This window comes from Acinonyx jubatus, chromosome D3 (genome assembly GCF_027475565.1).
Source record: "Acinonyx jubatus isolate Ajub_Pintada_27869175 chromosome D3, VMU_Ajub_asm_v1.0, whole genome shotgun sequence".
Lineage (NCBI taxonomy): Eukaryota > Metazoa > Chordata > Mammalia > Carnivora > Felidae > Acinonyx > Acinonyx jubatus.
This window is the reverse complement of record NC_069392.1, coordinates 92,194,308-92,209,686: the sequence shown is the minus strand read 5'-3', so window position 1 is coordinate 92,209,686 and position 15,379 is coordinate 92,194,308. Positions and strand designations below refer to the sequence as shown.

General features: G+C 46.4%; 2 protein-coding genes and 1 long non-coding RNA gene across 7 annotated transcripts in view; 1 reads left to right on the top strand and 2 right to left on the bottom strand.

The window, feature by feature from the left end:
- The window catches only part of LOC106973143 (probable 2-ketogluconate reductase), a 24,626-nt gene extending 21,889 nt beyond the window's left edge, over nucleotides 1-2,737 (bottom strand). Inside the window, exon 1 of one of the 2 annotated variants that reach the window (XM_027069248.2) lies at nucleotides 2,636-2,737. The gene's annotated coding sequence lies outside the window, so the exon portion shown is untranslated. The remainder of the gene's footprint in view (nucleotides 1-2,635) is intronic. The other variant, XM_053206101.1, reaches the window with a different exon arrangement.
- Nucleotides 2,670-15,379, top strand: TXNL4A (thioredoxin like 4A). Of its 3 annotated transcripts, XM_053206102.1 has the most exons (5): nucleotides 3,119-3,258; nucleotides 5,676-5,745; nucleotides 7,767-7,872; nucleotides 11,896-11,999; nucleotides 14,995-15,379. In XM_053206102.1, exons 4-5 carry the CDS (start codon nucleotides 11,956-11,958, stop codon nucleotides 15,164-15,166), a joined length of 216 nt encoding a protein of 71 aa, XP_053062077.1. In that variant the 5' UTR covers nucleotides 3,119-3,258; nucleotides 5,676-5,745; nucleotides 7,767-7,872; nucleotides 11,896-11,955; the 3' UTR covers nucleotides 15,167-15,379. The 3 variants fall into 3 exon arrangements, with proteins under 3 accessions (XP_026925051.1, XP_053062077.1, XP_014925686.1); XM_027069250.2 differs by lacking the exons at nucleotides 5,676-5,745; nucleotides 7,767-7,872 and adding an exon at nucleotides 2,670-2,815 and having other exon boundaries at nucleotides 3,086-3,258; XM_015070200.3 differs by lacking the exon at nucleotides 7,767-7,872.
- On the bottom strand, nucleotides 5,514-13,916 carry LOC128312407 (uncharacterized). 2 transcript variants are annotated; one of them, XR_008291716.1, is made up of 3 exons: nucleotides 12,456-13,916; nucleotides 11,642-11,759; nucleotides 5,514-10,562 (listed from the first exon to the last, which is right to left on the bottom strand). It is a non-coding gene; the product is annotated as an uncharacterized LOC128312407 (long non-coding RNA). The 2 variants fall into 2 exon arrangements; XR_008291715.1 differs by having other exon boundaries at nucleotides 11,642-13,916.

Here is a 15,379-nt window from a genome sequence, read left to right as displayed (position 1 = left end):
AAATATTAAAAAATTTAAAACTAATATAAAACAATAAAGTCAATTGATTTTCAATAAGGGTGCCAAGGCAATTTCATAGGGAAAGAATAATCTTTCCAAAAAATGGTACCAGAACAACTGGATGGCCACATGCAAAAGAATGAAGTTGGACACCTTTTACATAAAAGTTAACTCAAAGTGATCATAGACCTAAATGTAAAAGTTAACGGGGGCACCTGGCTGGCTCAGTCTGTGGAGCATACAACCCTTGATTTCCAGGTCTCGAGTTCAAGTTCCACATTGGCCTAGAGCTTACTTTAAAAAAAAGGTTAAAATTATAAAACTCTCAGAAGAATGCAGGAGGAAATGTTCACAACCTTAAGTGAGGCAATGGTTTCTTAGATATGATACCAAATGCACAAACAACTAAATAGATGAATTGGACCTCATGAAAATTTAAAACTTTTGTGCTGCAAATGATAGCAATAAAAAGTGAAGTCAATCAACAGAATGGGAAGAAATATTTTTAAATCATATACCTAATGAAACTCTTAAAACTCAATAATAAGGGAGGCTCAGTCTGTTAAGCATGCGACTCTTGGTTTCAACTCAGGTCATGATCTCATAGTTCATGAGAGGTGGAGCCCCTTGTTGGGATCTGCACTGAGTGCACACAGCCTCCCTGGGATTCTCTCTGTGTGCCCCTCTCCCTCCTCTCTCTCACAAAATAAATAAATAAACTTTAAAAAACTCAATAATAAACATAAGTAATCCATATTTTTTATTGGGCAAAGGATATGAACAGACATTTCTCCAAATGGAGAAAAAGTACATGAAAAATGCTCTCTATATTGCTAACCATCAGGGAAATGCAAGTCAGACAACAGTATCACTTCATATCTACCAGGATGTCATAATAAAAAATACACAAATAACAAGTGTAGGTAAAGATGTGGAGACATCAAACCCCTCACACATTGCTGTTGGAAACGTTAAAAGGTGTAGCTACTTTTGAAAACAACTTGCAATGCCACAAAATGTTAAACATACTTACTATAAGACAAAATGATTCCACTCATATATAGTCAGAGAAATAAAACTTATATCCATACAAAAATTTATACACATTGTTCATAGCAGCATTATTCATAATAGCCAAGAAATGGAAACAACCCAAATGTTAATTAGCTGATAAATAAAATGCAGCGTATCCATACAATGGAATGTTAACCATCAATAAAAAGGAACTAAGTCCTGACGCCTGCTACAATATGAACCTTAAGATCATTATGCTAAATGAAAGCAGTCACGGGGGCGCCTGGGTGGCTCAGTTAATCACCCCACTTCGGTTCAGGTCATGATCTCATGGTTCCTGGGTTCGAGTGCTCAGGGATTCAGCTGTGCTGACATCTTGGGGCCTGGAGCCTGCTTCTGATTCTGTGTCTCCCTCTCTCCGCCCCTCCCCTGCTTGTGCTCCGTCTCCCTCTCAAAAACAAACATTAAAAAATTTTTTAAATTAAAGACTACATACATTTCCATTTGATCCCTTGAGATGTCTAGAATAGGCAAATCTGCAGAGATGGAAACAGGTTAGTGGTCATGAGGGAAATGGCAATGATGCCAAATGGGTACAAGATTTTTTTCAGGATGATGAAAAAGTTCTAAAAATAGATCATAATGTTGGTCCAACACTTTTTTATTTTTTTGAGAGCCAGACAGAGAATGAGAATCCCAAGCAGGCTCCATACTCAGCAGGGAGCCCCCACACAGGGCTGAATCCCATGATCTGGGGTCATGACCTAAGCCAAAATCAAGAGTCCAAGGTTCCAGGTTCCATGTTCCACCGGCTGAACCACCCAGGCCTCAAGGTTCCACAACTCTCGAGAAAAACCACCTTAACTTGAATGAATGAAATCTTGTAGCATGCAAATGAGATTGCAGCAGAATTTGTTAACAAAGAATTGTTATCTGGAGGTGGATATTGCACCACAACACGAAGGGGCTTAGTGCCGCCGAGCTACAAGCTCAGCTCAGGTGGTGCGGTGGGAAGGGTAACTTCCACGTTGGCTCTATCTCACTGCAGGATCTGACCCTCCGCGGGGAGTGCTCTTCTGAACACATCGGTTTCACATGTCAATCAACTGCCTTTATGTCCAGAAAGCAGGATCGCCCTGATTAATTTGGGGACCTGGTGTGGGAGTGAACAGGACAAGCCTTTCTCCCGATGTCATCCTCTGTGTCCAGCGGTCCTCCAACCCCCAGTCACGGAGGTCATCTCTGTCCACCCCGTCCCCCCTCCCCCCGAGTCACGGGGGTCCTCAGTCCAGCTCCCACTCCCACACCTCAGGTCAAGTGGTCCTCTCTGTCCAGTCCCTCCCCCGCAGTCACGGGGATCCTCAGTTCAGTACCCCCTGCCCACCCCCCACCCCCCCGCCCGCCCAGCGTAGCGGGCGTCCTCTCCGTCCAGACCCGAACCCTTCTCGTTGGTCCGGTCGGCCCCCTCCCACCCCCGGGGTCACCGTGGCGGCGCGGTGAAGTTGGGTCTCTGAGGGGCCTGACTGGGACCGACAGCAGGTCTGGTAAAGACAGGCTCCTCTCAACCGCGGCGGCTCCCCGGGAAAACCCCGCTCGCGCGGCCCACGAGGAGACCACCTACCCGCCCGCGCACCGCCAGCGCGCAGACTCCAGCCCCCCGGCTCCGGACGTCGCGCCCAGCTGCGCCGGACGCGCGCCGCACGTCGGCGGGCACGCGCACGCTCACGTCGGCGCGCACGCACTGTCCGGCGCGGGTCCACGCCCGGAAGGACCGCAGCGCGGGACTCTCTCGGTGTCAGAGGTGCGTGCGGTTGGAGCGGGAGTGGACGGGGGTCCGGAGAGGCAGGGGGTGGGGAACTGAGGTGGGGGGAGACCCCCTCGGGGCCCCGCTCCCGGGCAGTGGCCCGCCGGGCGTTCCCTCGGTCCAGGCCCCTTTCCAAGGGTCTCGTGCTGGCCCTTGCGCCCTCCCCGCGGCGGGACCGAGGGGTGAGGGCGGGGGCGACGCGTGGTCCCCCTGCCGGCAGTGCGGTCTGGCCGGAAGGAGCGGGTGCGTGGAATTCCTGTCCCGCAGGTACCCGAGCGGCCCTGAAGATGTCGTACATGCTCCCGCACTTGCACAACGGCTGGCAGGTGGACCAGGCCATCCTTTCGGAGGAAGACCGGGTGGTCGTCATCCGGTTTGGACACGACTGGGACCCCACTTGCATGAAGATGGACGAGGTCCTGTACAGTATAGCCGAAAAGGTAACGCAGCTCCGCCGCTTCGTGTTGCGTTCCGTGATCAGCTTGCTCATTTCACCGGCATTGCTTTTGCTTGTCTGTTTGGCGGTAGAATTTAAAAGTGAGGTTAGAATCCGTCCAGTGCTCCTTCCTCGTGCCTTTATTCCTGGCGTGCAGCACATTCGCTAGATTAGCACACGGATTCTTACCTTGTGGTGGGAGGCTGTGGTCCTGAAACTATACAGGATAGGTCCTGTGGTTTTTCTGGGAGAAGTTTCCGCAGATTTTCAAATTTTAAAAATGATTCATGATTCCTTCTCTATAGTGCCATGAACAGACGCCTACAGGTTTTGGCAAGAACGATCGAGTTTACTTAAATAGTTTAGTTTAAAGGGTTGTCCATTTTTGCTACCTTGTTTATTGTACTCGTAAAGCAGAACTTTCATGTTAATCTGGTTTTCTTCTAGTCTTTTTTCCCCTTTACTCCACGATGCTCTTTGTAAGTCACTTGACTTATAGCTTAGAGTGATTCATTTGCAGGAGATGTTAGGAGAGAAGAGAATTGTGCTTTGTGGTACTAGTTTTCCTGATGTTTAGTGTTAGGCCCCTGGCTAGTCGGTCTTGCTTGATAACAGAAGTGCAGTCATTGGCACTATTGTGTAACGGGGGCTGAGCGCTTTTCTAAATTTCCGCATGGCGATTTTTTTAAATGTATGTTTATTTTTGAGAGAGAGAGGGAGAGGGAGAGACCGAGTGTGAGCGGGGGAGGAGCAGAGAGAGAGGGAGACAGAATCCGAAGCAGTTCCAGGCTCTGAGCTGTCAGCACAGAGCCCATCGTGGGGCTCCCCGCCAACTGCCAACTGAGAGTAAAAGTAATGGAAGCGTTGAGCCATCTTTTCTTAGGGATAAGGGGTTAAAACAACACCTTTTAGTAGATAGCAAAGATGTGAGGCTGTATTTTGTATTTAGGAAAGGAAAAACTATCTGACCTTCAGAACGCCTGGCTGGCTCAGTAGAGCATGCGACTCTTGATCTTGGGGTCATTAGTTCGAGCTCACAATTGGGTATAGTTTACTTAAAAAAAAAAACAAAAACGACTATCTGGGGGCGCCTGGGTGGTTCAGTGGTGTGAGCGGCTGACTTTGCCTCAGGTCATGATCTTGCGGTCTGTGGGTTCGAGCCCCGCGTTGGGCTCTGTGCTGACAGCTCAGAGCCGGAGCTGCTTCGGATTCTGTGTCTCCCTCTCTCTCTGCCCCTCCCCCACTCACACTCTGTCTTTCTCTCTCTCTCAAAAATAAATAAACATTAAAAAAAAACTATCTGATATTCTATTGCTAATTTTTACTGTTTCCTATTTGGTAAGAGAGGCAAAGTGAGATGGGGTGATGGCATTGGGGACATTAGGGACCATTCGTGTGTGTCAGTCATCATGAGTGTCACTTGGGATACTTCCCCAAGTGCATCTCAGATATTCTGATTCTTTTGATCTGGGGTGAGGTCCAGAAACAGGCCCAGCTCCCCTGGGAATTCTGATGTGACTTTCAAAAACCCCTCAACAGAGGTCAGGATCAGAATATGGGTGCTGTGATTAGCAGTCATTCCCCTCCTCTTCCCCAAGGAGCTTGAGGAGGTGCCTGGGGAACTCAGGAGAGCGGCAGTTTTCTGACGCTGGGGGTCCTCCCATTTGGGGTCAGAGGGCATAAATGAGGTGGTGCCAGGGGGTCACGCCTCGCTTAGGCTATGGTGGTCAGGGGCAGATACTAGCCAGTTGAGTCGAGAATTGCCTAAGGGCACTTTTCTGAGAAGCAAAGTGTCGCTCTGATGACTTTGAAATAACTTCGGGTGTGTGCCCCGAATTCTGTGTTGCAGGCGACCGTGTGAACACCAGGCGACGTCCAGCTCTCGCCGCCCTCAGTGCGAGGGTACGGTAATTAGAGATGTGAGGCTCGTTTGGCTTCTCATATCTGAGCAGAACCCAGCAAAATGCTTTTAGCTAGGAGACAGATTTTGTGTGTGAATGTAAGTTTTTAGGGACTTTTACCAGAGCTGTTCTTTTCTCATCCGTTTCTGTCAGTTACAGACGAATCACTGTCGCTGGTGGACGTCCTCTTTCTGGTATTGAACCTGTTGATAAGAATGGCTTAATTGGGCTCATTTTGAGTATTTTTCTTTGTTTTTTTTTAAGGTATTTTTTCTTTTGTCCCAAAATTTGGATTTCTGTCCTAATAAACTTTTAACATAATGTTATAGTATAGTTATTAAAAATGCAAACTTGAAACGCATCAGAAGATTATTGTTTTATTTTTTTCTTGGTATAAAGGCAAAATATGAGTTTATAATTCTGGAAGCCCTTTTTGGGGAATCTCAACAGGAATATTTGAAATTTAAAGTTTTAGTATAAAGAACAACTTAACTCTCTATTTAAAAATCTCCCTCTGCAGAAATGGCAGATAGTGGGGGATCTTCCTCATCTTGTTACGAGCCCTGTTTGGATACCCCAGCTGTTTTAAAGTGAGTAAAAGTTGCGCCGTCTAGGCTGGACTTGATTAGATCGTTCTCCTGGAATGTAGTGTGTTGACTTGATGCTTTGACGTTGCCGACCTCCCGACCCCACTCATGCCGGAGTGGTCTGGAGCTGCTCTGAAGACGTAAGAGATGTGCTGAACGATTCGACAGATGTCTGGAGCTTGCTGGAGTGGTAATAAGCAAAGCTTCCTGATTAACAGCTGATATTATACACAGCTTCAAAGAGAGACTGTTTGGTGTATCTCTGAGCTGTCTTGAGCTGTCTTGCCGTTTTGTAGGAAGTTTGTGACAGCTCGCTGTTACCGAAATCCCATAATGGGGAAGAATAAACGGGACATTTCATTTTTGTGTGTTAAAAGCCCAAATAAGTAGTTTAAAATATGCAAAACTTCAATGATATCATTGACTCATGAGCATACATTCTCATTAAATTGTATATAAGACAAATATATGTATGGAACATTTTAGAAATGACTTTAGAGAAGAGCATTTTTTTTTTTTAATGTTTATTTTTGAGAGAGAGCATGAGCGGGGGAGGGGCAGAGAGCAAGGGAGACACAGAATCCGAAGCAGGCTCCAGGCTCTGAGCTGGCAGCACAGAGCCCGACACGGGGCTTGAACCCACGAACCACGAGATCATGACCCGAGCCAAAGTCAGCCGCTGAACCGACTGAGCCCCCCAGGCACCCTTAGGGGGATCATTCTTAAACCTCGCATAAAGTAAGTTGAACTCTACTGGAAGTTGATGTTCTCATAAGAGCCAACAAAATGTGTATGTTTGCTCTGGATTTGTGTTTCTGGAAATAACAGTCTTGCAGCTAGGAGCAAGCTATGAGGGGCAGTAAGGGTAGAGACCAAGCTTGTTTCTGCTGCTTACTACCCGTATGACCTTAAATAACTTGTCTGTGTGCCTCATTTTACTCATGTGTGGGAAAGGGATGGTAGTGCCTAACCCAGAGGGCAGTCATGAGGATAGAATTAATATAAAAGACTTCCAGAACACTTCTTGTCTCATAGTAAGCAGTATGTTCCATAATTCTTAGCCACTGTTGTTAGTATCGTTACCACTCACATCGCAGAGTTTTCGAGAGTTATTGTTGAGCTAATCAGGCAAATAGTAGTGGGGGAAAATAAAGTTATCGTGCAGTTTTTTGATGGCTTTGACATGAATTATCTAAAAATTGACTTATAAATAAAATACATAGTGCCAGTTGGCAGCCCATAAGATTTTTTCCAGCATTTTAGGTGGGTTCTTAGCCAGAGGAGGAGTCCCATACAAGAGGGTGGAGTGGTGGTTGGGGTCATGTGCCAGCCTCAGTCTCAGTGATGTGCAGGAGTTACTTTTTGGAGGCAAGTTGAGTGGCTTGTAGAAGGACTACCGAACAGTTTAATCAGCGACTTGGTGACGAAGAAGGAGGGGTGCTTATAAAACGTGTAGGCAGTCGGGTTGGAAATCATAGTTACTGTTGTAGACAATCAAAAGAATACGTACATTAAGAAACAACTTGATAATAGAAATGAAATTTGTACATAAAGTCGTTGGTTTTTAAAAGATACTGTCGAACAGCCAATTAAAATTATTGCAAATATAGCAGGCAAAATACTATTTTAGATATAGTAGACTTAGGCGAATAAGTTTAAAGTGCCATTTAAAAAGATGACTGCTAAAAAATGAAATAAATAAATAAATCCTGTGGGTAGAGAGGCAAGGAACCTAAAAAAGAGGAAATTCTCATGGTTAAGGAAACTTCAGAGACACACACATTAAAATAGTGTGCTATCGTTTCTTAGATATAGCAGAGCTAAAAAGGTGAAAGTTAATATTGAGGTACCTGTAGAACGGATCTCCTTGCAGGAGGCAGTTTGGCATCGTATAAAAAGCCTTGAGAATAGTCATACCTTATGCCCAGTAACCCCGCGTCTTCAATAGACGAAGTTTTATGCTCCACAAGACCTTTGCTATAACTTCTGTCATACCTGGAAACAACAGCAGTGTCTCATGATAGGAGAACATGGTGATGACCGTGAGCTCTAGCGTTTGAACCCTGAGACGCATCCAGTTGCCAGGTGGGAAACAGACCTGTCCTGTGGTCCTCACGATGGCTCCCAGAGGTAGGTGCTGGCACGTAGTTTGTCCAGGCTCAGAAACAGACGGTTGGGATTTAAACTGGGAATGTCCTGTTCACGGGATGGAATGTTATGTGGCTGTTAGAAGTTATCTTCTAAGAGCTTCTTCAATAACATGGGCATCAGTTAATGACGTCAGCTGGAGAAAGCAGAATGTATATGATTTCCTCACAAGTGAGCTTGTGGGTCTGGGGAAAGGGAAACACTTTTTGCTTTCAGACACCCATACTATTGATTTTATTTGACGGTCCTATATTTTTAAGTTTTGGGTTTTTTTTCCTTTTAGGTAGCCTGTATACCCACATGGGCCTGAACTCCCACCCTCAAGATTAAGAGTTGCACGCTGTTCTGACTGAGCCAGCCATGTGCTCCAGCCCAGTGTTTTTTAAACAAGTTGTATAACTTAAGGGCATCTGGCTGGCTCAGTGCGAAGAGGATGCAACTGTTGATCTCAGGGTTATGAGTTCAAGGCCCACATTTGGGGTAGAGTTTGCTTAAAAATACGGGGCTGGACACATAGTTGTGGTTTTTCTTTCTTTTTTCTTTTTTTTTTAAATTTTTTAAATGTTTATTTATTTTTGAGAGGGAGAGAGACAGGGTGTGGGCACGGGAGGGGCAGAAAGAGAGAGGGAGACACAGAATCCAAAGCGGGCTCCAGGCTCTGAGCTGTCAGCACAGAGCCCGACGCGGGGCTCAAACCCATGAACCGTGAGATCATGACCTGAGCCAAAGTCGGACGCCCAACTGACTGAGCCACCCAGGCGCCCCAGTAGTGGTTTTTCCACTCCATTTCTATATTTTCAAAATGAACATTATTTGTTTATGTGTATTTTATTTTTGAGAGAGTGGGAGTGAGGGAGGAGCAGAGAGAGAGGGAGACAGAGGATCTGAAGCAGGCTCAGTGCTGAGAGTATAGGGCCCGACGCGGGTCTCCAACCCACAAACCTCAAGACCACCACCTGAGCCAAAGTCGGACACTTAACCTGCTGAAGCACCCAGGCACCCCAAAATGAACATTTAAAAATAAATTTTTCTTTTAACGTTTTATTTATTTTTGAGACAGAGAGCGACAGAGCATGAACGGGGGAGGGGGAGAGAGAGAGGGAGACACAGAATCGGAAGCAGGCTCCAGGCTCTGAGCCATCAGCCCAGAGCCCGACGCGGGGCTCGAACCCACGGACCGTGAGATCTGACCTGAGCCGAAGTCGGACACTTAACCGACTGAGCCACCCAGGCGCCCCTGAACATTTTTTTAAATGGAGAAAATACAGTAGACTCCTAGCTTCATTTCACTTTTATAAAACATACACAGAGTTTTAGTTAACTGTAGGTTCCTCAGTGGGTGTGAAACGTTCAGACCATGTGGAAAGCATCACGACAATTCATGTAACCCGCATTAGGAGCAGCTTGGATAAATGGTAGCTTTTCCAGGGGAAAGACTGGGTAGGTTGCACAGGTTTCTAGGAAGGCCCCTTGGTGCCGCGTGCGGTTCTCATCTGGCCGCCCAGATGGGTGAGCAGCCCCTTGCTCTCTGCAGGTGTTTGAGCTGCAGGAGCTTGAGAGCCTCCCGTCAGACAGAAGTGGCACCCCACCAACCCTGAGGGCAGGTCTGTTTGAACTCAGCATTACGTGATTAAGCTCACACTGTCCAAAAACACATTTTTAGTGACATTAATGTGTTTCTTGTATTTCAGAATACAAGCTTATTGTTCAAATTCACTCGCTAAGCATTTACTGGTCCCGTGTATGAGTCAGGTACTGCTTGGCTCTGAGGACACATCAGTAAAGAGAACAGACGTGGTTCCTAGCCTCGGGAAGCCTTAGATTTATCTGGAGAACCATAGTGTACTGTACATAGAGGGGAAGAGAAGAATTAAGTACTGTGCTGTCGTTAGTTGTTTTACTTCTGAACGAGCTACCGTTTTCTTCCTCCTCATTGAAGGTAAAGGGAAGTAGGGCCTGCTCTCAAAGTCTCGCTGTAAAAACCAACGTTTATAGTGAAGATTATATCGTTGAGTTTGGGTAATTGAATATCTTCATGTATAAAACAGGTGGTATATTTTGATCACTTTAAGAGGACGTGGTTTCTTGTGTCAGTTTCTGCTTTAACTTGGGAGATGTGGAGGTTCTAGGAACTGGAGCCAACTGGCTAAATAATTCACATTGAATCCGAAAGGCATCTTGGGCTCTCACTGCATTGGCAGTTTACGCTTTAGGGGACAAGTGGACGTGTTTGTTTGGTTTTACTGTAAGGTTAACATCTGTCAGTGTAAGTTGTGATAGCTCTGTTGTATTACATGGAAAGTAATAACGGAATAATGATAGAGTGAAACGTAGGGGTAGGCAGCACCTACGGATGCACAGGGTCCCTTTTGCCGGAAAGCTCTGCAGAGGCGTGTGCTGTGCTCCGGCCCTGCTGTCTGAGGGCCGCGGCAGTATGAAAAGAACACTTGCCACAGAGGCCATGTGGACACGCGGTGTGTGGCACACTCGATTCCACAGCTGCCTTGTCTTCTGTCACCAGGAAAGAGGGAATTGGGGGGTGGCCAGAGGGGCCCCAGCTCCATGCCTGGGTCCCTCAGTAACTTCCCTCCTTTCGCAGCCAGGCTCTTTGTGGGACATGTCCATATTTAATGCCTTCTGTTGGTCAGACCTCAGCCCTGCGCCGTCTTGCACTGTTTGTTTTGAGAGAGAGAGAGAGAGAGAGAATATGAATGAATCCGAAGCAGGCTTCACGCTGTCACCCTAAACACATGAACCATGAGCTCATGACCTGAGCTGAAAGCAAGAGTCGGACCCTCAACCAACTGAGCCACCCAGGCGCCCCTATAGGGGCCATTAAAATGTCATGTCTTTTGTTGGAGAGATTCTATTTTGGGAATTTGTTCTTTGGAAATAATGACATATGTACATAGATTTAAAGGTAAGAATGTTCACAGGTGAATAATTGGTACTAGTGAAAAATCTGAATTATTTATTTTCAGGAAAAATCAGAAAATAATGGAAGGATGATAAACTAATGACATAGCTGTTTGATGAAGTATTATGTAGCCCTGAAAATTGTGCTTTGGGAAAGTATGTAATTTGTATAAGAGAATGCTCATAATTAAAGCAGGATATAAAACACTGTGGCATGGAATGATCACATTTTGTTAAAACAGTATAAACAGATTTATATGTGTGTGTGTATGCCAGAAAAAATGGGAAAGAGTTTACCAAAAATATATTTGTAGCAGGGCGCCTGGGTGGCTCAGTGCGTTGAGTGTCTGACTTAACTCAGGTCATAGTCGCATGGTTCGTGGGTTCACACCCCACATTGGGCTTTGTGCTGACAGCTCAGAGCCTGGAGCCTGCTTCAGATTTCTGTCTGCCTCTCTCTCCCGGTCCCCCACTTGCACACACACACTCTCTCTCAATAATAAACATTAAAAAAAAAATACATTTGTAGCAATTCTGGTGGTTGGGACCGGAGGTGATTCTGTCTTATTTACAGTTTTCTGAGTTTTCTAAATCTGCTATGATGAATCTGCAATTAGAGAAAAAAATGAAAGAAAATTTGTTGTGTATAGTATTATTTGGAGTAGTAGTCTTAGTATCTGCATGTGTGCACCCCTGAATCAAAAAGGCAGGTGTGCAGCAGATTCTGGCAGTGGGTTTTAAAATAGTGGTTTCCTGTGTGCAATTAAGTATTTGTAGGAGTACAAATCTGGAAAAGTTGAGATAGGCTATTACTAGGTCAGCATGAATAACGTACCTGTGGACGTTTTCTGTGGGACTCTCATCACTTGCTGTTGTGAAAATGGTAAAGCGAGGTGTAAGCAGCCAGTTGTCAGGAGCCCGAACGTGCCGAATCATCTCCCTGTGTACTAGCTCTGCTGGGAAAGAATGTTGGGGACTTGGTTTGAAAATTGTCCGCTTACATACAAATTCTCGTGTTTGTTTTTAACGTGCTTTTGCAGAATAAAAAAATGGTGTGTTACTGTACAGGGTTGTTTCAATCTCTCCTAGGTGAAAAATTTTGCAGTTATCTATCTTGTGGATATTACAGAAGTGCCTGACTTCAACAAAATGTATGAGTTATACGATCCATGCACCGTCATGTTTTTCTTCAGGTATGTTCTCTTAAACTTGTCATTTCAGTTGAATATTGTTGGTCTGGAAGTTTGACGTAACCAGGAGATCTTTATATTTGATGGTATTTAGGTAGTAAAGTCAAGTAACGTCGTGAATTTTAAAAAAGTTCTGTCGTGGAGATTTAATTTAGAAAGGAATCACCATTTGATGTTTGGTCAAAATTTCTTACTGTTTATTGTTAATACAGAAGTTGGTAAATAGCAGTGTTAAGCCTCAGACCATGCTCCGAAAGTAGAGCTCCCTGGCTGGCAAGGAATGTTTGCGTGGATTGTATAGGGTGTGGATTAGCTTTATAGTCTGTGTAACAAATGAGCACAAGTTGAGTAGCTAACACAGCACCACTTATGAGCTCAGTGCTGTGTCAAGGTTCGGGCAGGCTCAGTGGGTTCCCGCTCAGGGTCTCACCAAGTCAGAATCAGGGGCTGAGCCCTTACCTGGACCGTCAGCCTGGGAAGAAGCCACTTGGCTCACTTGGGTTGTTGGCTGAATGCAGTTCCTGGTGCTCACGGGTCCGAGGTCTCTGACTCCTTGCTGGCTGTACGCTGGGACCCCTCCCTGCTCCTGGAGGCCCTTCCGCCTTTGAAGTCTGCACAGTCTCTCAGATTTCCTGTTCTGCTTTGAAGGGCTGTGATTGGAATAGACTCATCCAGATAATCCAGGATTATGTCCTTATTTTAAAGTCAATCGATCAGAAACTTTTGGGACATCTGTCAGAGTCTTTATGCCCCATCATATCACAGTCCCAGGGGATCGGGCAGGAAATTCGCAGGGTTTAATGTAGGATTTTGCCTACCAGTCTGCCCTCTGGCTCCGAAAACTCACATCCTTCTCATATGCAAAATCAGGGATGGACAAGGCTTCTTAGGCTCCTGGACACCACTTGTCTGTGGCCCCAGCTCTCCCAGCACACAGTGTGCGACAGCATAGGAAACAGGTCTGGTTTCCCAAGGGGACGTGAGGAGGAAGGGGGCCGACGCCCCAGCCCTGGGAGGGTGCTTGCCTGGATTTTCCTCCCTTTTTCATGAACGGCATTCGCAGCTGGGCCATTCTCCAGCCTCCTTCAGCCAGCAGCACATTGGGTTCTGTCATCTCCTTTCGCTGTACCCTCTGTCCCTTGCAGCCGAGTCCCCGGCCTGGGCATCGGGGAAGATCCGTGAGGCACACCTCCCTCTCTTGTGACTGAACGCTTTGGCCTTTAGGGCTTTCCTGGGCTTCAGCAGTAGGTCGTGTGGCTTCCTCTTCCCTGTACCCCCCATTCTGCGGCCGCATCTGGATTTCAGCACCTTCTGCCATCTGGAGAGGCTGAGAGTTGAGTCTTTGTTCGCAATTCTCACACGAGGTTGTCTCTCTCGTTTTGCTGTGAGCACCAGGGAGAAACCAGACAGCACCTTCAAGACTCTGCTTGGCTTTCCTTCAGTTGAATATCCAAGGGCATCAGTCGTTGCAAGTCCTTCCCACAGAACCGCAGGATCCCATTGCGATGTCCTGCCAAGTAACAGGGTCCCTTTCCTCCACCCCCGGCAACGCGAGGTCCTCCCTTCCTCTGGAGCCGGCACCAGCTGTGCTCTCCAAGTCCGTGTTTCTTCTCACGGGCCCTTGGAGGCAGTCTAGGCCTTTTCTGTCGTGCTCTTCGAAATTCTCCCCTAGCCCTTCAGGTGGGAGTGAGGCTGAAAAAAAGAAGCCCCCCGCCGTCTGTGCGCATGGGTGTTTTAGGACGGAGGCTGCACCAGAGAAGACAGAACGTCTCTTTCTGCCACCCAGAGTTCTAAGACGAGGCGTGGTGGCACTTCAGTTAATGTTTTCACTAAATGTATATATACTGAATCCTGCCAGGTTTTGTGGTCTAGTGCTGGGACGCGGATCCTGCCATCAGGGAACTTCGTAGGTTGGGAACAGCTGAGTAAATTAGCAGAGGGAAACAGGTGCCAGAGGGCGGGTATTTATAGGCACACAAATACTGAGTCAGGGAGCTAAGTGGCAGCTGGGGTAGGTTTGGGATGAGCTCCAGCCTTCTGGGGGACGGGCACACGGCACGAGCTTCATGCTATGTTTGGGAGCCCGAGAGGACACGGAGTGGCTGGTGGGTGATGGTGGGAGACTGGTGGGGGAGGGGGCGGGAGGGAAGGGTCCAGACACCCAGATCCCCCCCCCCCCGCCGCCAGGGAAGGGGAGGGGCAGGGTCCAGACCCCCAGATTCCTGGGCCAGAGTGAGGATGTGGAATGTTATCCTAGAAGTGAAATTTTGTGGCAAAAAAGGAACATCGGATTTGCCTTTTGGAGGCTCACTCTGGTTAAAAGGTGGCCAGACCAAAGACTGCAGGGTGGATGGAGCACTTCATTCTTAGGGAAGTGAGAAGTTAAAGTAATTAAAACTAATCAGTCTTCAGCAAACCTGGAAAAATTAGTGCATCAGGGACAACCAGGGTTACTATCTTCTATAAAGTGCACATATAAATCATTGTTAAAAGTAGCCTCTTAAGAAATACATTTGTAAAGAATTGTCTATGTCTCTAATCATAAAAATCCAAAACATTATTAATTTCACAGTTAGGATTTTTAATGAAATGTACACTAGGTGCTCACAAGAGCACCATGAAAACTCCTCCGTTGTGTTTCCTGAGTAAATTAGTACAACCCTCTGGGTCCAAGTGACAAACACTGTGTCCTTTGAGCTTTCGACTACCCTGTAGGGTATTTGTCCTGAGGAGACAGAGAAGAGTACAGAAAGAGCTTGCTCCCCACGCAAGCTGTGTGTTTTTAAATAGCATTTAGGTTGTTTTCATCTTTTCCTGAATCATGGTGGATCCTCTTGACTGTGTGTTCTCTTAAATGATGGTGGATCCTCTTGACTGTGTGTTCTCTTAAATGATGTTTAACGAGAGTTTGTAAAGGTGCAAAACAGAAGGCCTCTTCATGGAACTCTTTTTTAGAAGGATTTTTGTGAGCATTGACCCCCCTGTTTCCTCTTTGCAGGAACAAGCACATCATGATTGACCTGGGTACTGGGAACAACAACAAGATCAACTGGGCCATGGAAGACAAGCAGGAAATGATAGACATAATCGAGACCGTGTACCGAGGCGCCCGGAAGGGTCGGGGCCTGGTGGTGTCTCCAAAGGACTACTCCACAAAATACAGATACTGAGCTCTCAGCCCATTCTCTGTGCATATAAATGTTGTGGAGTCCTTTTCATGTGGAAATACCTTGAACTATTTAAAGCCTTAGAGCATTTGGACACGAAGAAGTAAGGGTTGCATGGCCTCAACTTTCCGGCCGCCGGGCCATTGTATTTTTATATTAGCAAATATCTGTAAATACCTAGCTGAGATAAATAAAATACGCAGTGATGGAAAGCCA

What these genes read in the sequence shown, in the direction of transcription:
- TXNL4A (XM_027069250.2), top strand. Translation starts at nt 3,106, where the DNA reads ATGTCGTACATGCTCCCGCACTTGCACAACGGCTGGCAGGTGGACCAG. An exon ending in TGTACAGTATAGCCGAAAAG is followed by an intron (nt 3,259 to 11,895) that starts GTAACGCAGCTC and finishes AATCTCTCCTAG; the next exon opens with GTGAAAAATTTTGCAGTTAT. An exon ending in ACCGTCATGTTTTTCTTCAG is followed by an intron (nt 12,000 to 14,994) that starts GTATGTTCTCTT and finishes TCCTCTTTGCAG; the next exon opens with GAACAAGCACATCATGATTG.